At 41.9% G+C, this 24,128-nt stretch overlaps 1 protein-coding gene across 1 annotated transcript in view; it reads right to left on the bottom strand.

The window, feature by feature from the left end:
• The window catches only part of podn (podocan), an 88,350-nt gene that overhangs the window by 15,816 nt on the left and 48,406 nt on the right, over positions 1–24,128 (bottom strand). The window contains exons 4-8 of the mRNA XM_070886125.1: positions 22,722–22,786; positions 8,746–8,855; positions 4,525–4,681; positions 4,310–4,425; positions 1,882–2,539 (exon numbers count right to left, since the gene is read on the bottom strand). Coding sequence (XP_070742226.1) covers positions 1,882–2,539; positions 4,310–4,425; positions 4,525–4,681; positions 8,746–8,855; positions 22,722–22,786 — 1,106 coding nt within the window. The remainder of the gene's footprint in view (positions 1–1,881; positions 2,540–4,309; positions 4,426–4,524; positions 4,682–8,745; positions 8,856–22,721; positions 22,787–24,128) is intronic.

Raw genomic sequence — 24,128 nt, 5'->3', positions numbered from 1 at the left:
ATTTTTAATATTCAAAGATTTTATTGACTGTTCTTGTCTAGTAGCAATGCCAAAGAAGATCAGCACAGAAAATTCGAATTATATAAGGGTCAAAGACTCTAATGGAAAATGATTTAAGCGATTCCTGATGAAATTTCTGAAAACTGTGGCCAACACCAGTGTCATAAAACAGCAAGTAACCAATTAAACAAGTGGTTAACAAGTTGTCCAGTGTCGGCACCTTCCGCTAATAAGAGCAATATAAATGTATGGTAGTTTTATTTGCACTATAAGCTAGCACTATTGCCAGCTGTTCACAGATTTAATGTTACTGATTTTCTGTGGAGGAATGTTTCTGTAATAATTGTTCCTTTGAAATTTTCATTAGTTTTGTTTTGAAAATGTATAACATTTTTAACATAACGGCCCGTAATTTGCAGTCAGCAGCAAAGCAAAGGCGTTTGCCGCTAGCTCTGCAGAAAGCTGCCCACAAAGATCTCGCTATTTCTGTGGTGAGAAGTTCAGTTTTTTCGACCCGCAATTGAGATCAGTGCACGTGATATATTCTCTACATCACATACACACCCTTACAAGATGGCTCTTAACGCAGGAACGTATCACCTGATGTCTTTATTGTATTTACACCAATGGCTGCATTACCACAGATGTCCACTAGGTGGAGCAGTAGTCCACTAGGTGGAACTATATTACAGTGCAATATAATGGGGAATCTCTAAAGTGAACTGCTGTGAAGTCAACAAGCTGTCTGAGCATCCAATCACATTGCAGAATTCTCACAGCCAGGGAACAAGGAGGTGAGCAAGTTGCTTTTATTCTGACTTTTTAAAAATGTTATAGAGAGCCAAACAAAGAGTAGGGCGCTCACATGGGGAAAAGGTAAACTGGAAATAAAGATGAATAAACTTTTCGAAAATATAGTTTTCTTTAAAGTTTCTTAAAAATTGTAATTTTTATTACAATGCATAAATTGGACAGTCCACAAAATTAAAATTAGTTTTTAAGAGCCTTATCATTTGTTTAGCAGTCAATACACAGGGGCGGAGGGTTGGGTCCACAGCTCATCCAGTATCGGAGCAGTGAATGACTGACCACAACTTCCGGATTTCCACGTTATGATGTGCATGTGCTACCACCTGAAGTTGCGGTCGGTTTCAAAAGGGTAATAATGGCGAACGTTATTGGTTCGCTGATGTTACCCACCGCAAATTTCTGGGTCAACGTTTTCCCTCAATTTTCTCCACTCTTTAATTGAAAGTGTTTACTACAATTTCTTGGACATCAGCAGCGAGTGCTGTGATCGTACTAGTTGTATTTTTATATTATAGATATGTCATCCAAAAGGTAGAATGAGTTCTTATAAGTTTGCTGGTTGGAATCTCTATCAGTATTTAAAAATAATTAATCAATTTCAACATCCTGTGCATTATGGACTGTATGTTAAGTATAGGTATGGTCTCTGCTATTTCCGTGGGTAAATACATAACTCAGACCAAGAAGATCCTACTGTTGATCCTTGTTAGCTGATTTCAACAAAGGTGACAGTGCATTTGGCCTCAGTGCCCATGGACTAACTTGGGGAAAAATGTTTCTGCTCCTGTCGCTACTGACCTCTGCTCGAAAGTGCACAACTGCATGCATCAGTTAAGTAAAGGATTAGTTTAGTTTGTAATGCTTCCTCTGTATGAATATCCTCCTGCCACTCACTGTCTGGGCTCATACCTGAAGAATGGGCAGTTGAGTGAGGTAATAGAAACCCCAATGTGAGCAAGCACCTTCAGGAAAGAAGGGAAAAAAGAACAATTGCAAGAGATCATGGAAGCTATTCTTGTGATTCCCCAGTGAGCTGTTCAGGTAATACAGTTGGTATTGATAATCTCTTACCTGTAGTGTAGACAGCTGTTTCCATGCCCCTGGATAGATAGAGTTGAGTTTAAGTTTGTTATTGCTCAAGAAGAGCTCCTTCAGTTTTGTCATTGCTGAGAGTGAGCCATCAGGAATTGAATTAATTTCATTTTCCTTCAGCTTCAATACATGCAAATTCTTTGGCAGACCACTGGGCACTACGTTTAGGTTGTTTCCAGAAAAATCCATAGATTCAAGCAGTCTCATTTTCCGGAATGCTTCCGGGTGGATTTTGGGACTTGTTAGTTTATTGTAACTCAGATTAAGCTCCGTCAAAAAGTAAGTGTGAGCAAAATCATTTCTGGAAATTTCCGAGATCTGATTATGGAGAAGCATTAATGTTTTCACCCGTCGTGGTAAGCCACTTGGGATTCTTTCAAGCATATTATTGTAGAGGTGAAAGGTATGGAGTTTTTTAAGCCCTTTGAATGCAAGTGGATGAATTGCTTTTGCCTTTATTTTGTTATTATGAAGCAAGAGGTATTCAAGATTTTTTATCTGTGTCAACCAGTTATCAGGTATTGATTTAATGGCATTTTTCTCCAAGTGTAAGAGGATAATATTTCGAGGTAACCCACTTGGTATCTGAGTCAGATTGTTGCTTGACAAATCCAGGTATTCCAAGCTTGACAGTTTCCTTAATTCAAGTAGAACAGAGGTTATATACAATTAAAAAATAATTAACATTTTTCTACATATTTATCTTTTAATAATTTATCTTTTTCAGCTTCACAACCCCACAAGATGTTTGCGCTTCTCAAATTCTGGCCTCTTGAACATCCCTCATTATAACTGCTCAACCATCGGTGGCTGTGCCTTCAGCTGTTTGGGCCCTAAGCTCTGGAACTCCCTCCCTAAATCTCTCTGCCTCGCTACCTCTCTTTCCTCCTTTAAGACACTCCTGAAAACCTACCTCTTTAACCAAGCTTTTGGTCATCTGCCTTAATTTCTCCTTTTGTGGCTTGGTGTCAAATTTATCTGTTTTTGTCTTGTAATACTGCTGTGAAGTGTCTTGGCATGTTTTACTACTTAAAGGCGCTATATAAATAAAAGTTATTATTACCACATGTACTACAGCAGCCTGGTCATTAGTAGAATGTGTACTCTCAATAGAATGACTTGAGGTTCAACTTAGTTGCAAAGCTGCATGTAATTTAATTCTGCAAGCCATCCGCTTGAGATGAGATTCACTCATTCCTGACTGGCTTTGTATATAGAGTGCCTGAAGAAGAACATAGCTTTACTATGGATGGAGAAGAATAATTGGAATAGTTTTAGATGACTGGTAATTTAAGAATTGCTCCATGGTGGGCAACAGGTAGCCAAGTGGTTATTGTACTGGACTATTGATTCAGAGATCTACTGACCCTATACTAAGTCCCATTCACCCAATGCCCCTGTGCTTGCTGATCTACATTAGCTTCCTGAAAGGCAATGCCTTGATTTTAAAATTCTCATCCTTGTTTTCAAATCTCTCCATGACCTCGCTCCTCCCTATCTCTGTAACCTCCTCCAACCCTATAACCCTCCAAAATCTCTGCGCTCCTCCAATTCTGGCCTCTTGTGCATCCCTAGTTTTCATCGCTTCACCATTGCCTAGGCCCTACCTGTGGAATCACTCTCTTAACATCTCCACCTCTCCACCTTGCTTTTCTCCTTTAAGACCCTCCTTAAAACCTACCTCTTCGACGAAGCCTTTGGTCACATGCCCTAGTATTTTCTTATGTGGCTTGGTGTCAAATTTTGTTTGATAACGATCCTGTGAAGCGCCTTGGGACATTTTACTTCATTAAAGGCGCTTACATAAATGTAAGTTGTTGTTGTCACAAGTTCAAATCCCACCATAGCAAGTTGTGAAACTGAATTTAATAAATACGATAATTTGTTGGCTGGCATCAGGATTGACCATGAAAGCCATCCAAGAACACTTTTTTTTTTAAACGGGTGCTGCACAGCCCTTCCCTCTCTTGGTCCTGGGTTGAAATGAATGTCTTCTTTGCCTTTGGTGTGAAATAAGTTTTGTCATTCTCAACTTAGTTCACTAAGTGAGTGAGCCTACAATATCATTCATAAATGAGAGAAGATTAAGAGTTGTGTAATAAATGGAATGCATCACACTAGTGCACTGGGAGTGGTTATACATTTGGAGTTAAGGCATCCGGTTTGGGCAGAGCAGTGCTTTGATTTAAGGCTGGCTTTGTCTGACCTGGGTCTATGGGAACTGAAGGTTGAAAATTGCAAAGAAATATGTACATCAGCATTAGGAATTTACAGAAAATCCTTTGTGGTGGATGCAGGGTGGAAACATTTGTATATTTTGAAAGCTGTAAAGAATACAAATTTGCAACTAAAATTATTTTATTCTGCTCAATATCTGCTCAACAGTTTTACCATGCAAGGTCCTTACCAAAATGTTTCATTGTCCATTCCTTCATTGGTAATGTAATTATTGTGAAGATACAGTTCTCGAAGATTTGAAAGATTATCAAAAGCTCCTTTAGGAATCTTTTCAAGTTTATTGTTCTGCAAACATTTGAATATAAAAAGAGTGCAATGAGGTAAAGTTATTACATTGAACTTGAAATAATAGCTCCTGCCTTTTTTTAAATGATTTTCACGTACTTTTAAATGCAATCTGAATAGTTGCGTTGGCAAATTCTTGGGAACATACTTCAAGAAGTTACTTGACATGATTAATATTCCGACACCATCAGATCCATTAAATATATGATCTGGTAATCCTGCATCTGTAAGCTTATTGTTATGGAGATAGATAGACCTATTACGAGAGAGAGAAAAATAACAGTCAATATTTTTTTTTAAATGACTTAACATTATGAAATATAGTCAACAGATACAAAATCTAAAAATATAGGATTATCATGAAAACCCTTAAAAAGGAAAATGGTCAGATTAATATTTAAGAATCTCAAATATATTTAAAGAGGAAATCCAGCTCATTACAAATACACTTTTTTCCCACAACAGATGTGATTGTTTTTCTTTCATACATTGTATATTCTGATGAGGATAACATCTACATGACTGATTTAATTGCTGCAGGATTTTGATAAAACAGACATATCAATTTTTTAAAAATATCTCTATGACCCAAAATTCTGTGGATGGTTGTAGAGGCAACTGAGAATAGATAAGTTGTATTTATGTAGCATGTCTTCTGCATGTCCCAAAGTGCTTCACAGCCAATTAAATGCTGTTGAAGTGTTGTTTTGTAGACAAACATGGCAGCTAATAGTATTCTACTATTGAAGCAGTTGTAATATTAACTAGTTTACTGACCTTGGGTCTAATTATCCTCGCTCTTATTTTTTTTCCCACTTTACTTCCTCCTCTCCTGAAGTCACTGACTGATAGCTCTATGGGTCCCAACCATCCTCTAACTGACCTTTATCCTACACAAGCCTCGACAATGAGTGTTGACAAGCTCATTAACTGTGTGGCCATCAGCAGCACGCTGGATCCTGTCTTCAGCCAATATCGAGTGTACACTTTCTAGGGTATGTCACTGAATAATGATTCAGAAACGGAGCAGGAGTCACTGGGGCCAATTGCAATGGTTCATTATTACCCAGCTGAAATTAGTTACTCGACTCAAGCCAGGGATCACAGCTGTGGTATTCCTGGCATGTATAGCTCAATATCATCATAGAATTTGTAATTTTCAAATCATTTACAGATTATCATTTATGTTTTGTACTTTTAATTTAATTATTCTGGATTAGTTACAACGGGCCCAAGTTTCCACAAGAAAAAAAACGGGCGCCCCTCCGAGCTGGGCGCCCATTTTTCGCGCCTAAAAAAATCCTCGGGATTCTCCAGCTACTTACAGGTCCTCTGGCCCTCGGCGCAGCCAGAACGAGCTGTGGGGGGGGCGGAGCCAGGTCCCGGCGCTGAAAACAGTGCTGGGACCTCTGCACATGTGCACTACAGTCGGCACGCAAGTGCAGTAGCTCCAGGCGCCGAACTGTGTGGGAGGGGCCTGAAGCACGCATCCCCTAGCCCTGGCTGAATGGCCTCACTGGGGCTGCGTGAATAAGGCTCCTCCCACGGCCAGCTCCTGCTCCCCCCCCGCCGACCAGACCCGACACCCGCTCCGCCCCACCCCCCCCGCCGACCAGACCCGATCCCCGCCCCCCAGACCCGACCCGACACCCGCTCCCCCCCCCCTGCCGACCAGATACCCGCCCCACCCCGCCGACCAGACCCGACACCCGCTTCCCCCCCCCCGACCCGAGAACCGACACCCGCTCCCCCCCCCCCCCCCCAACTGACCCGACCCGAGCTCCTGTTCCCTGACCCGACCCGCCCCCCCCCCCCCCCACTGGATCCGATCTGACCTCTCCCTTCTCCCCTCCCTCCCTCCCTCCCTCCCTCTCTCTGCCCCTCCCACTCAGCGACACGAACGGCTGCAGAATTCTCCCTGGCTGAAGCACTTTCACACAGGTAGGAAGGTGGTTTATTTAATCTTTTCTTGGCTTATAAATGTTTATTCAGGTTGGATTTATTTGTATAATATTTGTAGAAGTATAAATAAGGATTTATTGTCGAATTTAATGAGTTCCCTTCCCCCCCCTCCCCCCCACCTCGTTCTGGACGCCTAATTTGTAACCTGCGCCTGATTTTTTAATGTGTAGAACAGGTTTTTTCAGTTCTACAAAAATCTTCACTGGCTCCATTCTACTTTAGTTTGGAGTACGTTTTCACTGTGGAAACTTTCAAATCAGGCGTCAGTGGCCGGACATGCCCCCTTTTGAAGAAAAAATTCTGTTCTAAACTAGAACTGTTCTACCTGACTGGAACTGCAGAAAAAAAAATGTGGAGAATTGCGATTTCTAAAATAGTCCGTTCTCCACCAGTTGCTCCTAAAAATCAGGCGCGTATCATGTGGAAACTTGGGCCCAACAATTCTAACTTACTGCCAGCTTGACATTGCAACAAATAACCACTCAGTTCTTAGGTAAGTTAAACTGTTGTGTATAAAACGTGGAGATATAATTAAAACAAAAGCATCCATTCTGGAGTAAATTATACTTTGTTACCAGCTGGATTTTCCTGGTTCAGAATACACAACAAATTGTTTTTTTTCTCCAAGGAAATGTCTAAATTTTACGATTTTTAAATAGCTCAATATTTCTATTTAAAATGAGTGATATAACATTTAGATAATAATGAGAATGTCGTGATGACTTGATTTACTATATATCTCTGGTATACCTAATCTGATCTATTCCTTATTTTGATTCCCACCACTTCCCAAGCCATCCTGTGGCTGAGGCTGAGAGGGCAGAAATGCCACTTGGACCCTTCAGAAGCAGCTGCTCGGAGAACTGGCCTCTAGTCTTGTGGGGAAGCATCTGAACTCCCCACAACATAGTTAAGCATGAAAGCTTTTAGCAGAAAGAGAATCAAAGCTGTGTCCACTACTCATTGGTGCTGCTCATTGTTATACCCTGCTATCAAATCTTTAACAATGCTTCAACATTAGCAATGGGACCTTTCAAGGCTGTAGCCTGGAAATTATCGGTGCTGCTGGTGGACACATTCATATGACATTCCTCTGTCCACAATGTTAATGCAGGTTTTAATCTCTGTATTTTAAATGAGTGGATGCTACTGCTAAATATTGACAGAGGAATATAATACAATATGTTAAGTGATTATTCATTCATCTTGCAACAGGCATTTCTAGGCTAGTCAGTTAAAAGGCAGCATTTGTGACAACTGTTTTATAAGATAACCTTAGATTGAGAGTTCTCTCGTGTTTTGCCTCCGATGGAGTAGATAATGTCTGCAAAATTATAGGACCCGAGAAGGAAATTGGTATATGTGACCTTCTGCTTGACTTAATGGTTATCTCTGGCCTGGCCAAAAGTATCGACCGCTAATGCGACAGTGAATGCAATTAACGATCACAGCACATTGGTAAATTGCACAATGAAAAAGGTTACAGAAAAATGGGTAGTATCACAGAATACAATCTTCCCAATGCCAGTAAACATCCTGTGCATATAATAGATAGGGCCACTAGTTGGGGGAAATGGGCAGAATTATTGAATGCGATCTCCAAAACAATGATAAAAATCCTAGAATCCCATGCAATAAATATGGAATTTGACTTATTCAGTCCTGTAAATCAACAGCTCTGATTATAATCTTTCCCACAAAGAAATCCTCCACAGGGTTTTCGGATAGGAAGAGTCCTCCTGGGTTTCCTACAGGTTTTATGACATAATTAAAATAATGCCACTCACTGAGGAAGTTCACGGTACTTATGAATGGCTTGGCATCTGATAATCTTTATATAGAGATTAGATAAAATCGGTAAGTGTTTGGAGTGATGTCTACGGATCCCCCAACATAATTTAAACCCTTTAGCTAGGCTCCCCAAAATATCTCAGTGAGCCACACAGACCAGGAAAATCCCTGCTGAATTTGTTGAGCTTAGCCAGGGCAACAGTTGAGACAGTGAAGTAGGCTGAAGTGCTAAGGGGATAAAAAAAAACGTTACCCAAGTCTCCAGATCACTGGCTAGTGACCCCTGCTGAAAAGTGCACTGATGTGAACAGGGTTGGGCTCAGCTCTGGCATTCTCCATGTCAAGTACTCTGCTGGTGCTGTCGAGAAGAATGTCCACTTGAGCAAGGACTGATGGCACTGACAGAACTGCACCCCTGAACATGTCCGTGCCTCTGGGAGAAAACTGGGGAAACAGGCTTTCTGCTTAGGGTGATGGTGATGGGGGCTTTTTAGACCAATCAACTTTAATATCCTCTGATTTGTTTCTGTGATATAAATATGTATTAGTTCACATGACAAATCATACCTTAGATTTGGCTTCTGCCCAAAAGTGAGGGGATAGATCTTTGTAAGGTAATTTGCTGCAACATCTGCACTAACCAAGGTTTTCGGCAGGAATTTTGGAGCAACTGTAAGCTGAAAAATATACAATAGCCAGTCAGTAGATCACTGGCCTGTCTGGTTAAATTAAAGGAATCAGTCAAACTCAACTCTGGGTCATACACCACTGACACAAACACGCTTCTTGATTACTGGCCAACTGCGTGGGCAAGTCCCTTACCATGCACATAAATTAGCCATGTATCATTGTGATGCAACATTTGCTTATTATATAGAGTTTTAACTATTATGGTTTTCCCTTTGTAAATCAAACTAAGAAGTCCATTAAGTTAGAACAATTATTGGTGATGTTAAAATTTTGATATTATATGCACTCACAATTTCTTTTACATCTAAAAATAAATTCTCACTCACGTTCTCTTATGCCCTCCTCTCCTGAAGACATCGAGTCCTTGCTGTGGGTATGGCTCCATTGGTGCCAGGCACCCTCCGATACCTTGCCACATAATCATTATTCATGTGTGACCTTTTTAGGAGGTTATTTTAACCTAACCCAACCGGGAAACTGACTGGGTCAGATCGGCCACCCATTTTACACTCCGCCCAATTTCACTTTCTGCTGACTTCAATGAAAAATAAAAAATTGGGCGTGGTGTAAAAGAAGCAGCCAATTAGATCCCATTGATTTCCCGCCAGGCGAATTAGGTTAAAATTACTCCTTTAATCTTGAGCGTGAGCAAACATTTGACTGGGGCGGGGGGGGGTGGCATCATGGCCAAGTCTCAATCGGTCTTCACCCAGTATCCACATGTGCAGTTCTAGCATAATCACTGGGAATCCTAGCTAATCCCTTCCTAAGGATCAATATTGTGCCCCTATTAACACCTCGACTGGGGTAAAACCAACTCAGCAGAGAGATCAAACTGAGCACTTTCCTAGCCTCTATGGCTCGGATGTGAACATCTTTTATCAGACGTTTGAGATCTGTAATAGCATAGCCAGCTGCAGAGCAAAGCTCCATTTATTAATAAGATAAAATTGATCACAAAATTATACATTCTCTCCTCATGATTTTCCATCTCTCAAAATTATTTGACAGAAAATCATAGGCTGGGAATGTGCAATTGATAATGTGTGCCTGGAGAGCAGCAGGAGCACCGATGTGGAATTTCTACTCCAGTGTGCCCTAAACCCACAACCTTTTGACTCAGAGCGAATAGGCAGCACACTCACCTCTGAGTTAGAAGGTTGTGGGTTCAAGTCTCACTCCAGGGACTGGAGCACATAAATCTAAGCTGACACTCCAGTGCAGTGCTGAGGGAGTGCTACACTGTCGGAAGTGCCATCTTTCAGATGAGATGTTAAACCAAGGCCCCATCTGCTCTCTCAGGTGGATGTAAAAGATCTCATGGCACTATTTCGAAGAAGAGCAGGGGAGTTATCCCCGGTGTCCTGGCCAATATTTATCCCTCAACCAACATAACAATAAACAGATTATCTGGTCATTATCACATTGCTGTTTGTGGAGCTTGCTGTGCGCAATTTGGTTGCTGCGTTGCCCACATTACAAGTGACTACACTCCAAAAGTGCCTCATTGGCTGTAAAGTGCTTTGAGACTTCCTGTGGTTGTGAAAGGCGTTATATAAATGTAAGTCTTTCTTTCTTCTTTCTTTAAACCCACCTCAGTAGAGCACCAACGACTAAACCAGTGTTCATTTTCCCATTCTGAAATCAGCCATTTTGAAAGCTTTGGCACGAAACTGCAAATTTAGGAACAGCTTTAGGGTGTGCACCTGTGTCCAATAGGAACTGAGTTAAGACTACTCAAACTTATTTCATATTGGACCATCAGAACCAACAGATGCAAGGGACTTTTTGTAATATAGCTCCATCTAGTCGACTACTGTGGTAATGCAGCCATTGCTGTTTACAAGAATAAAGCATCAGGTGACAGGTCACCTGACAAGTTCCTGAGTTAACAGCCATCTTGGAGTCTATGTGTTTATGAGGTCGTAAAGAATATATCACATTGGCAATGAAGGATAGGATTTTTGGATTCACGAGTTGAAATTTTTGTTGGTGGAAGATTCCAGCCAAACAACAGAGACACTAGAGAAATCCTTTGTTTGCAGAACAGTTAAAAATCCAAGGTAAATTAAAAGCACACTTGAATGAACTGCCAGATTCCAGATGGCCGCATCTATGGGAATAATAGGGCACTTGGGTGAATTCCATTGTGATGGTGACATTTTCAGAGTGTATGTGGAGCGGCTAGAAATGTTTTTCCCTGTGAATAATATCATCGAAGTCCCCGATGATGAAAACCATAACCGGGTGGTGTTGGAAAGAAAACGGACTATTTTTCTGACTGAAGCAGGCCCCGAGGTGTGTGAAACCCTGAAAAATGTGCTTGTTCCCGTCAAGCCAAAGGATACATCACTTATGGAGATTCTAAGGAAGTTAGAACAGCACTACAGTCCTGAGCCCCTGGAAATTGCTGAAGGTTATGGTTTTGGAACACGAGATCAGTTAATTGATGAAAGTATCAGTGAGTACATTGTAGCATTAAAGAAGCTATCCATTCACTGTCATTTTGGAAACTTTCAGGATTGAGCATTGTGTAACTGCTTTGTTTTTGGGATGAAAAATGAAGCAATCAGAAGAAAATTATTGACAACTCCTAACTTGACTTTTGATTTAGCTTTCAGACAGCTATGTTGATGGACATGGCCGACCAATATTCCTGAGAATTTCGTACCATTTCCAGTCGTCAGACAACCGAGGTGAATCGCCTCCAGGTTAAAAGTAAAAGGCAGTTGGGCCTCAAGGTCTCAGCAACTGGCAATGGTAACAACACATTGAAATCATGCTATCAGTGTCTGGGACAAAATATTGCTCAAAGTTGTCCATATATAAAGGCAGAGTGTTTCTTCTGCATGAAAACTGGGCATCTTGCGAAGGCATGCCGACTGAAGAGTAAACCAACTTTCAAGGCTATAAGTAGAAATTCCCAGAGACTACATAGCATGGAAGAAAAGCAACAGGACGAGGAGGTTTTGGAGATACACGTCATCAGGAGTGTGAAGGTATCTAACAACAATTCAAAAAGTATCATCCAAGTAGATGTTGCAGGAACCAAGATACCCATGGAAATCGACATTGGTGCATCCGTGAGCGTAGTACCAGAATCGCTATATCTGGACAAATTGAGTGATTTCCCATTGGAGAAATCCAAGATAGAGCTGCGAGGCTACTCAGGAGAGAACATTCCTGTGGTACATCGTATCATCGTACCAGTGAAATACAAGGATCAATTTCAGAGCTTGCCTCTCTTAGTGGCGACAGGAGACAAGCCTGCCTTACTAGGAAGAAAGTGGTTGGGATCACCAAAGCTGGATTGGAATGAGATTTTTCGTGTTGAAATGAGATTTACATCGAAGGATGATGTCATCAAGAAGTATCGAAGATGTTCTGTGAAACAGTCAGTCCGATCCAAGGCTTCAAGGCAAGTGTCAGGTTACAGAAGAACACTAGACCAGTTTACTGCAAGCCACATCTCGTACCATATGTATTCAAGGAGAACGTTGAGCAAGAACTCAAAAGACTAGAGACTGAGACCATTATCTCTAAGATAGATCTATGTAATTGGGCTACACCCATTTTTGTTGTACCTAAGTCAGATGGTAAGGTAAGGTTGTGTGGGTATGATAAAGTAACCATAAACCAAGTTCTGGAGGGTAATCTCCCCAATACATTGCAAAATGTAGAAGATTTGTTCACAACACTGACAGGTGATCAGATCTTCTCAAAGTTGAATCTTACAAATGCCTACTTACAACTTGAACTTGATGAGGAGTCCAAGTCATGCTTGACTATAAATACTCAAGGATACCATTTGGAGTGTCTTCCGCCCTTGCTATTCCAAGAGGTGATGAACCAAATTTTGCAAGGCATTGAAGGGGTAGCATGTTATTTAGATGACATACTAATTTCAGCAACAAACAGGCAAATCCATAATAACTTGTTGAATGAAGTGCTCAAACGGCCAGAGAAGCAGAGTATGAGTGACTGCTCACAAGTATGAGTTATTTAAAAACTCAGTGGAGTACTTAGGGCACAGTAGACAAAGATGGTTTATATCCAACCATGGAAAAACTGGATGCAATCAGAAATGCACCCATTCCCAAGAATGTCACTGAACTTCGATCATTTTTGGGTCTTTTGAACTATTATGGGAAATCCCTACCAAATTTGGCTACAGAGTTACATCCACTGAATGAGCTGTTGAAAAAACAGGTCCAGTGGAAGTGGTCAGAAGAATGCGACGCAGCATTCAAGGAGTGTAAAAGCCAATTTTTAGAGAGCACCATGTTAGTTCATATGATGTATCTAAAGAGAATCATGATAGAGGTAGAGTAAGACAGAGAAGTGTGAAATTAAATCAGAAGGTGAGAGTGAAGAACCATAAATGGTTAAAGTAGTTACCAGGAAGAGTGGTGAAGATATGTGGTCCTCGCACATATTTGGTCAAGATGTTTGATCATGGACAGGTTAGGTTTGTCCATATTGATTATATTTTACCTGCAGGTGTGGAAGGAGTTGAAAGTTGGAATGATTCGATTATTTCTGACTCATCAGATAGTCTTATTACAAGTACAGTACCAGTAGCATATCCTACATCAAATGTACTAAAAGCCAGTCCAAGAGAAAGCCAGAATTTAAATCTGGGTCCGAGTCAGGCAGACAGTCTGAAGTTGAAGAGAGTTTAAATGTAGATCATGGGTTGCCCTTGGAGAAAAACTCCCCTCAGGCTCAGCCTTGAATCAATCTACGTTCGGCACCATGTTTGGAAAGTTCTGTTCGAGAGTGAAAGCATCCGCTTCAAAACAGAAAAGTGTTTGATTTGTAAATATGGCAAAATAAGTCCATATCTTTTGTTGTGTATAACCATGCAAGTTATGTATGATGATTGTTTGTTGTAGTTACTTCGTCATTAAGGAGGGAGAAGTGTAATATAGCTCCATCTAGTGGACTACAGCTCCACCTAATGGACTACTGTGGTAATGCAGCCAAGTTCCTGAGTTAACAGCCATTTTGGAGTCTGTGTGTTTGTGAGGTCGTAAAGAATATATCATACTTTCATCCTATTGGTCTGGACTGGATTTGAACCCAAGCCCTAGAAGTGAAATTTGCCAACTTACCACCTATTTTGTGATTCTTCAAATAAATAATGAAGTGTAAATTTATCTGGGTAACAATTTATTCGTTTTTGATCCACAATCTCCTAACAGGATGAATACAGCTGTCAGCAGGTCCTGTGTTGATTTTTAGAGAGCCACACACCAAAAATGATTAGAAGCATTCTATCTTTCTAATAGTCAGTACTTTCAGACGTTATCTCAGCTTTGTTTATTGAACTGCCAGATACATGGTAAAAGATCACATATGTTTTCCGGGAATTTTCCTGCAGTATTCCTGTAAACTATTAGATTATATGTGTTTGGATATGTTTTAAATGAATATACAATGGATTTGATTTTACTTATATAGTCCCAGATTTTGTGGTAGAAATAACAGTCCAGCTATCAACATTCACCGTCATTAAAGTGTAAATCAGACAGCAACTTCCGGCAACCGCACATGCGCAGTTAAACACGTAAATCAGGAAGTTGCTGTCTGAGTTGCCCTGCTTCTCCAGAAGCGTCGCTGTAACAGTATCTCACTGAGATACTCGCCATTCAAATAGATAGAAGGGTATGAAGTTGCGGTACTTACCCACTGGATACCTACTACCCTCAAAGCCTCCCTGATAAAGTGCAACATCCCCACTGACACCTGGGAATCCCTGGCCAAAGACCACCCTAAGTGGGGGAAGTGCATCCAGGAGGGCGCTGAGCACCTCGAGTCTCAACGTCGAGAGCAAGCAAAAATCAAGCGCAGACAGCGGAAAGAGCGTGCGGCAAACCAGTCCCACCCACCCCTTCCCTCAACGACTATCTGTCCCACCTGTGACAAAGTCTGTGGCTCTCGTATTGGCCTGTTCAGCCACCAAGGAACTCACTTCAGGAGTGGAAGCAAGTCTTCCTCGATTCCGAGAGACTGCCTATGATAATGATGAAACACGCTATAAAATGTTAGGGCTTGTCCATTCAAATGTAAGTGAATTTTTAATGGCGTAATAAATCTTAATTACTGCCAAACAACTTATCTGCAATTGAAATTAACTTTTACAATTCTGGAATCTTATTCCTTCAGATTTTAATTATTGGAGATTTTAAAAAAAAGTAAATTTAATGTTTTTAAAAAAAATTTCTGCCTCTTTTATCTCATCTTTCATTCCCTCTCATTAGTTTGCTTTCCGTATCTGATTTGACATCAAATTAATTATTCCAACTTACACGTCCTGGTTTAGACTCTGTGAGTCTCAGTAAAGATTCTTTAATCTGATTGGTTCAGGGGACACACAGTTGCTTCCCCTGTTCACACAGGTCCCAGATCCCCTGTAGTGGGAGCCGCATTTTTTTGGTTCTCCAATAACTGCAAGCTCCAGTGTAAAAGCCCATCAAGAGTCTGTGTGTAAGTGTAAGTGTAAGTGTAATGAATGGCGTCGTTCTTCATCACTGACTGCAAAATCTGGGCCTTTGGGCTGGATATTAAGGGTTGGGGGTGGGGTGGCTCTGTGGCAGTCAGGAAACTTTAACGGCAGGGCCTGATTAGAATGCGAGGCCTCGGTTTCCCGTCCGCAGCCAGCCAGATGGCGAGACTGGCTAGTCAGAGTAGGAAACACAGGATAGCTCAGATGAATACGTGGCTTGAGCAGTGGTGCAGAGGGGAGGGATTCAAATTCTTGGGACATTGGAACCGGTTCTGGGGGAGGTGGGACCAGTACAAACCGGACGGTCTGCACCTGGGCAGGACCGGAACTAATGTCCTGGGGGGAGTGTTTGCTAGTGCTGTTGGGGAGGAGTTAAACTAATATGGCAGGGGGATGGGAACCTATGCAGGGAGACAGAGGGGAATAAAATGGAGACAGAAGCAAAAGATAGAAAGGAGAATAGTAAAAGTGGAGGGCAGAGAAACCCAAGACAAAAAACAAAAAGAGCCACTTTACAGCAGAATTCTAAAGGGTCAAAGTATGTTGAAAAGATAAGCCTGAAGGCTCTGTCCCTCAATGCTAGGAGTATTCGGAATAAGGTGGACGAATTAAGGTGCGCAGATAGCAGTTAACGGGTATGATGTGATTGGCATCACAGAGACATGGCTCCAGGGTGACCAAGGCTGGGAACTTAACATCCAGTGGTATTCAGCATTTAGGAAGGATAGACATAAAGGAAAAGGAGGTGGGGTGGCGTTGCTGGCTAAAGAAAAAATTAATGCAATTGCAAGGAAGGACATTAGCTTGGATGATGTGGAATCGATATGGGTGGAGCTACGGAATACCAAAGGGCAGAAAACACTAGTGGGAGTTGTGTACATGCCACCATATAGTAGTAGTGAGGTTGGGGACAGCATCAAACAACAAATAAGGGATATGTGCAATAAAAGTACAGCAGTAATCATGGGTGACTTTAATCTACATATTGATTGGGCTAACCTAACTGGTAGCAATGCGATAGAGGAGGATTTCCTGGAGTGTATTAGGGATGGATTTCTGGACCAATATGTTGAGGAACCAACCAGAGAGCTGGCCATCCTAGTCTGGGTGATGTGTAATGAGAAGGGACTAATTAGCAATCTTGTTGTGGTATGGTAGAATTCTTTATTAAGATGGAGAGTGACAAAGTTAATTCAGAAACTAGGGTCTTGAACTTAAGGAAAGGTAACTTTGATGGTATGAGACGTGAATTGGCTAGAAAAGACTGGCAAATGATACTTAAAGGGTTGACAGTGGATAGGCAATGCACAAGCTTTAAAGATCATATGGACGAATTTCAACAATTGTACATCCCCGTCTGGAGTAAAAATAGAACGGGGAAGGTGGCTTAACTGTGGCTAACAAGGGAAATTAAGGATAGTGTTAAATCCAAGGAAGAGGCATACAAATTTGCCAGAAAAAGTAGCAAACCGGAGGACTGGGAGAAATTTAGAATACAGCAGAGGAGGACAAAGGGTTTAATTAAGAGGGGGGAAATAGAGTACGAGAGGAAGCTTGCCGGAAACATTAAAAAATGACTGCAAAAGCTTCTATAGGTATGTGAAGAGAAAAAGATTAGTGAAGACCAGCGTTGGTCCCTTGCAGTCGGATTCAGGTGAATTTATAATGGGGAACAAAGAAATGGCAGACCAATTGAACAAATACTTTGGGGTTCTGTCTTCACAAAGGAAGACACAAATAACCTTCCCGATGTACTTGGGGTCCAAAGGACTAGTGAGAAGGAACTGAAGGATATCCTTATTAGGCGGGAAATTGTGTGAGGGAAATTGACGGGGTTGAAGGCCGATAAATCCCCAGGGCCTGATAGTCTACATCCCAGAGTACTTAAGGAAGTGACCCTAGAACTAGTGGATGCATTGGTGATAATTTTCCAATAGTCTATCGACTCTGGATCAGTTCCTATGGACTGGAGGGTTGCTAATGTAACACCACTTTTTTTAAAAAGGAGGGAGAGAGAAAACGGGTAATTATAGACTAGCTAGCCTGACATCGGTGGTGGGGAAAATGTTGGAATCGATCATTAAGGATGAAATAGCAGCGCATTTGGAGAGCAGTGATAGGATTGGTCCAAGTCAGCATGGATTTATGAAAGGGAAATCATGCTTGACAAATCTTCTGGAATTTTTTGAGGATGTAACTAGTAGGGTGGACAAGGGAGAACCAGTGGATGGGGTGTATTTGGACTTTCAAAAGGATTTTGACAAGGTCCCACACAAGAGATTGGTGTGCAAAATCAAAGCACATGGTATTGGGGGTAATGTACTGACGTGGATAGAGAACTGGTTGGCAGACAGGAAGCAGAGAGTCGGGATTAACAGGTCCTTTTCAGAATGGCAGGCAGTGACGAGTGGAGTGCCGCAGGGCTCAGTGCTGGGACCCCAGCTCTTTACAATATATATTAATGATTTAGATGATGGAATTGAGTGTAATATCTCCAAGTTTGCAGATGACACTAAACTTGGTGGCAGTGTGATCTGTGAGGAGGACAATAAGAGGCTGCAGGGTGACTTCGACAGGTTAGGTGAGTGGGCAAATGCATGGCAGATGCAGTATAATGTGGATAAATGTGAGGTTATCCACTTTGGGGGCAAAAACACGAAGGCAGAATATTATCTGAATGGCGGCAGATTAGGAAAAGGGGAGGTGCAGCGAGACCTGGGTGTCATAGTTCATCAGTCATTGAAAGTTGGCATGCAGGTACAGCAGGTAGTGAAGAAGGCAAATGGTATGTTAGCCTTCATAGCAAGGGGATTTGAGTATAGGAGCAGGGAAGTCTTGCTGCAGTTGTACAGGGCCTTGGTGAGGCCCCACCTGGAATATTGTGTTCAGTTTTGATCTCCTAATCTGAGGAAGGATGTTCTGGCTATTGAGGGAGTGCAGCGAAGGTTCACCAGAATGATTCTAGGGATGGCTGGGCTGTCATATGAGGAGAGACTGGATCAACTGGGCCTTTATTCACTGGAGTTTAGAAGGATGAGAGGGGATCTCATAGAAACATATTAAGATTCTGACTGCACTAGACAGGCTAGATGTGGGAAGAATGTTCTCGATGTTGGGGAAGTCCAGAACCAGGGGACACAGTCTTAGGATAAGGGGCAGGCCATTTAGTACTGAGATGAGGAGAAACTTCTTCACTCAGAGAGTTGTTAACCTGTAGAATTCCCTGCCGCAGAGAGCTGTTGGTGCCAGTTCATTGGATACATTCAAGAGGGAGTTAGATATGGCCCTTATGGCTAAAGGGGTCAAGGGGTATGGAGAGAAAGCAGGAAAGGGGTACTGAAGGAATGATCAGCCATGATCTTATTGAATGGCGGTGCCAGCTTGAAGGGCCGAATGGCCAACTCCTGCACCTATTTTCTATGTTTCTATGTAAAACATTTTGGAGGAAGAGGAAAGGACCTCACTGAGAATTGCAGAACTACAAATCTATGGCCCATCTCTCAGCAGTCCAACTGCACCATGATTTACCTCCACCAATACAACTTTCAATATACAGTATCATCTTTTGCCTTTACCAAGGTTATTATTTAATTGATTAGGTAGTAGCTATATAATAGAATCATCACAGTGTGGATAAAATTTCAATCCAATCCATCAAGTTTAGCAGCAGCAGTATAATAATGTTTTTCTGTTCTTTACCATTTTTCACAAGCTTGCGGTCACCTTGGCTTCATCATAACTGACATGCGTCATCAATCCTCTTTGATCGGCATCCAATTGGATCGCACTCTGTAACCACTTCTTACACAAACTGTTCTTTGGCCCGTAGCTCTTCAAAATGTCCAAACACCATGTTTTCTGCATCAAACATTGTTAGGTGTTGGCTGCGACTTTGTTTTTTGTTTTACAAAGATATTCTAGAAATGTTTTTACTGTCCAGCTAAACACTAACATTAAAACTGTGTTTTTATGCTGCAACCATTCGCCCTAGCATTCTTTCTCCATCTTCCACACAGATTCATTTTATTTAAGCTTTATATCTTGGCTTTAGTATTTTGTCAGTAACTGCAGCTTTCACTGAACCACAACGAACTACGGACTCTGCAAAATGTTGTCCATATAAAACTGAAGTATCTACAAAAGATGCAAATTAAAAATTCTTGTTGGTTCATGCTACATAGGTATCAAACACAATACACTAATTAAATGAAGAAATATTTCTAAATGGCATCAAATTTATAGCAGATATGTACTGAATGAACACTAAATATGGAAATGTATTCCCGATAATCCAACCACAGCAGAACCCTCTGGAAAATGTTCTAAATGATTCATGTTCTGATCAGGTCATTGTGGAACATTTTCTGTACTCCCTGGTCGCCCGCCATGTGTTCGGTTTATGCCATGAAACTGAAGCTCTTTCAACATTTCAAAACTATTTTTAATTTCCAGTAGATTTTGTTCAATGTTTTTCTTTTTCCCTTGTGATTTCCTTATGCTACATAACCTTCCTGCGGTGAGGGCAGTCTGGCGAACTAATCCCAGGGCTCTGCTGCATTATAGGGTGTAAGCAAAAGGTGGCAAAGGATGACTAATTTCCCCTCCTTACTGCTGTGGGGATGCTTGGTATCCACTTGGCATCTCTGCTTGACAGCACAGTTGAGATCAGGAGTTCAGTATGTGAAGGATCACAAGGGTGAATCTACATCCCATCACTCTGTGGCACTGTGTCAGTGCATCACCCTGAAATCACTTCCCATCTTTTACCACTGAATCCTTTCCATATAAGTTGGTTCATGCTGCATAGTTAGACCTCAAGGTGTCCCACCTGCTGGTTTATTTAATTCTGTTATAGGAATGCTGTTTTTCAGTGGTTCATGAGATCTTTTTGTGGCATGAATAAGAGGCCATTTGAAGGTAAGTCACAAATACAGAATTTATGAGTGAGTGGGACTAAATAATTCAGCTGTAGTGCAGGGCCAAGTGAGTTGGGTAGAAGAAGGTTTGCAATTATACACCACCTTATTAAGTCACTCAGAAACTTCTCACATATTACGGGGAAATAATTCGGGAGTGCCCCGTTTGGGGCACTAAATTTTAAAAGTTGGAAAAATTAGCGGCAGGCGCTAATGTTTCCTAACTTTAAAAAGAATTGCCGCTTGCGCTCCAGGAAGGAAGTGGAGCGCTAAATCAAGCGTTCCACTTCCTTCCTGGAGCGCAAAAAGCAGCAAGCGTGGCGGTAGGTGTGCAGCGTTGCATAATGGGCCGTGCAGCACTGCTGCGTTGAAAGGCTCCTTCCCTCCCTTAAAGGGAAGGGCCATCACTGCAGTCTCTGCAAAAGATGAACTTACCCTCTCCCTGACAGCAGCCGCGATCCGGCCCGATCACTGCAGCAGATTGCCGGGCTGATCGATCGCGGGCAAGAAACAGCGAAAAAAATTGAAAGAGAGGTTTGAAATTTTTTTTAAAAAAAAACATACCTTGGCCAGCATTGCATTGCCCCGAAGTACCCGGCCTCCCAATGAATGTCTCCTGCAGCTGCCGGTGTTTTCGACCGGCGATGCTGCAGCGGGCAGAACCAAAGTTCGGGTCCAGGGCGCTACTGGGACGACGCGCACGGTGATGACGTCATGATCTCCGAATGAAGGAGATCCGGGTGCAATGCCACACCGCCCCCACAAACCTCCCGCCGAATATAGCAGGAGTCGATCTTCTCGCCGGTCAGTTAGTGCTTAACGTCCCCATTATCGCCCCCTGGAGGTGATAACGAGAGGTGCAAAGGAGGTCAATTTCTAGGCCAATGAATTTAAATGGCTTTTATGTAGGTACACACTGTAACCATTGTGTGCACCAAGATCGCACAATGAAATGATAGACCAGTTAATCCATTTTTCAGGTACTGGTTGAGGGAGGACTAGGGCGGTGCGGGAACTCCCTGCTCTTCTTTGAACTGTCCCAGAAGATCTTTCATGTCCACCTGAACACTGGAATAGTGAGACAGCATCTCAGTCTAACGTCTCATCCAAAAGGATTATGCCTTAGACAATCACTTACCAACACAATAAGATCCGTATTTATTGGCTTGTCGAGTATTTTATTTATAACATAAGTATTAATTGTTATATAATGTAAGAACATGTAAATTTTACTACTGTACTAACTGTACTTAATCTGAATTTTTATAAACATGGATGGCCCTTTAATGCCTCCCATGTCTTTACGTGACGTAGCTTTCACCTCTGATGAAGACTTTGTCCATTTTATCTTGAAAAACCTGTTAGTAGGATTAAAGTAAAAAATTATGGGCAGATACAGCCCTGACAACTGTATGTATTCGCTCTTGTTTGGTGACAGCATGTACCCATTCTGTTTTTTCATTTTCCCCCCTTTTTCTCTGGTCTCCTCAGGCCATGACACCAACTGTGGACAAGATGCCATCTGGCCAACCTACGTCCAAATCCATTTCAACCTGACAGGAAGGATGCGGTGATCACTCTCCTGCTGTATTTCTTTCTTCCTTGATATTTCCTCCCCAGGTAGAAGCCTCCGGCCTCTACTCAACACTCCCACAACATGGCTGGGACCGGCAGTATAGGGGAATTCTGGGGGCAGACCCATGTCCCACCACCCCATGCCTCCATCATATTCATTAAGATTGTTCAGTGGAGGAGCATTTCATTGCAACGGAATAAATTTGAATTTTTAAAATTATTTAAAACTATCTATGCAGTATTACTGTTGAACAAATTGATTAGTAGTGTATCTGATTAACATTTTCCAACATTCATATTAGTAGAAAGACAGAAAATAATTAAAGAAATCTAATTTCTACTCTCTTATCATTTTATACTCTGAGCAGTAGCTGTAAAGGGGAATGGGTGGTACAATGAGATACTATTTAGTGATAATATTTAGTGAATTTTAGAGCTCTTCAAGGATGGCAGATATCAATGTTTTAGAATTCAATTCTTTCCACTTTTGTGCCAACACCTAGCACTCCCAGTCTAGACACAACAGGCCTAGAAAATGCAGGGGAAAGGACACTCCCTCTGCAATGTGACTTAATCCCAACCATATTCTCAAACACCGATCTTGGAGCGAGATTGCTACTTTAGAGTCAATTAGTGTCAAACTATTGGCTGCAGCCCTTTGAACCTGGCTGAGACACTTCCAAATTCATTTCTTTCAGGAGTGTTACAGCCATTAGATAGACGATCCATGGGCTAGACTTATGCCTAATGAAAGGACAATATTATAATGTGCTTTCATTTGACATGTAATATAATTAGATAAATAGTATTCAGATAATCTCTCAAAACTGTCTAAAATAATTAAAATCTTTTACCTTATTGTTCGCCAAGTATAAATACAGCAAGTTCTCAAGAGAACAAAATGCATCATCTGGAAGCCCTTCAAAAAGTCAAACAATAGAAGATTCAATCATCAACTTTTAACATCAGAGTTGCTTAATTCATCATTTCGGATAATTAAATTTTTTTTTAAACACAAAATTACTACTTTGCTATTTTATTTGTTTCTTAATTGAATTATTTTGATAATAGTTTATTTTACGCAAAAAAATCTGAATTATGAGTAGACTGTAATACTAAACATCCTTTCATTCAGTGATCATAGGAGGTTTTCTCAGTAAAATGGTTCAAAACACATGTATAATATTGGGACCTTGAAATTCAGTAGCGTCCATCTATGGATCAAATCATCACTGGTGGTCCCTCGAAATGAGAATGACTTGCTTCCATGCCAAAAAAGGATGAGTTCACAGTGTTTCAATGAAGGACCCGAACCACATCCTGAAGGGTGGAAGATGCCTGTGCGTGGATTTTTTTAAACGTGTGGTGGCCGTTGCACATCAGCCACCACACGGGCTTGACAGAGCTAGGTCTTGGTCCAGTGGCAAGGATTACCCAAGACGACTGGAGACCAGTTCTGCTGCATGGACCTAGTGCGCACACATATCGTGGTGTGGGCTGGCCCGATCTATGGATACCTTACCTGCAGAGTCCTAACAGCCCATGCTCAAATGGGAAGGTCTGAGGAACCCGGGATTTTGGGCCTCGGACCTCATTAACATGTAGATGACGCTGCGGTAGGAACCCGCACTATTTGAAGCTCTAATATACGGGTCAGTGATTGAGTTGCATAGCGTGGGTCTGGAGGAGCAGCTGGTGGGCCTTGGTGTCCATGATCGAAGGGCTGTCGGGGGTTGGATAAAAAGATTGGGGATGGGTGGCCTGCAGTATTATTGGGGGGTTGGCATTGATGTCGGGGGGTGATAGGAGGGCTGTCCGGGGGTTGGAGGAACATTTGGGGTTTGGGGGGGGGGGGGGGGGGAAGAGGGAGGCCAGCACTGCTGTTGGGGCGCTAGGAGGTCGGGGCCGGAGTCGGAGGAAAATCAGGGGAGCCTGGAAGTCAGAGTCAGGTGTGAGCTTGGAGATCTCGAGACCGGAGGCAGCGGTGATAATGGTAAGTAATTACCTTTTTTTAATTCAGTGCTGTTTAGCATTGGTTTTCTCGGGAGTAAACATCACTGGTGCTGGCGCTGACTGCCTCAGATACAACCCAAATTTGCCAGAGGGAGCAGAATCATAGAATCATAGAATATTACGACACAGAAGGAGGCCATTCGGCTCATCGTGTTTGTGCCCCTATTTGAATAGGTTAATGTCCTAACGCCTGCTTCAGACATGGGTAAACAACGCCTCTTGTTTGGCCCTTACCAAAATGGGGACTG

Source organism: Pristiophorus japonicus, chromosome 8 (assembly GCF_044704955.1).
Source record: "Pristiophorus japonicus isolate sPriJap1 chromosome 8, sPriJap1.hap1, whole genome shotgun sequence".
Taxonomy (NCBI): Eukaryota; Metazoa; Chordata; class Chondrichthyes; family Pristiophoridae; genus Pristiophorus; species Pristiophorus japonicus.
This window is presented reverse-complemented; position numbering and strand designations above follow the sequence as displayed.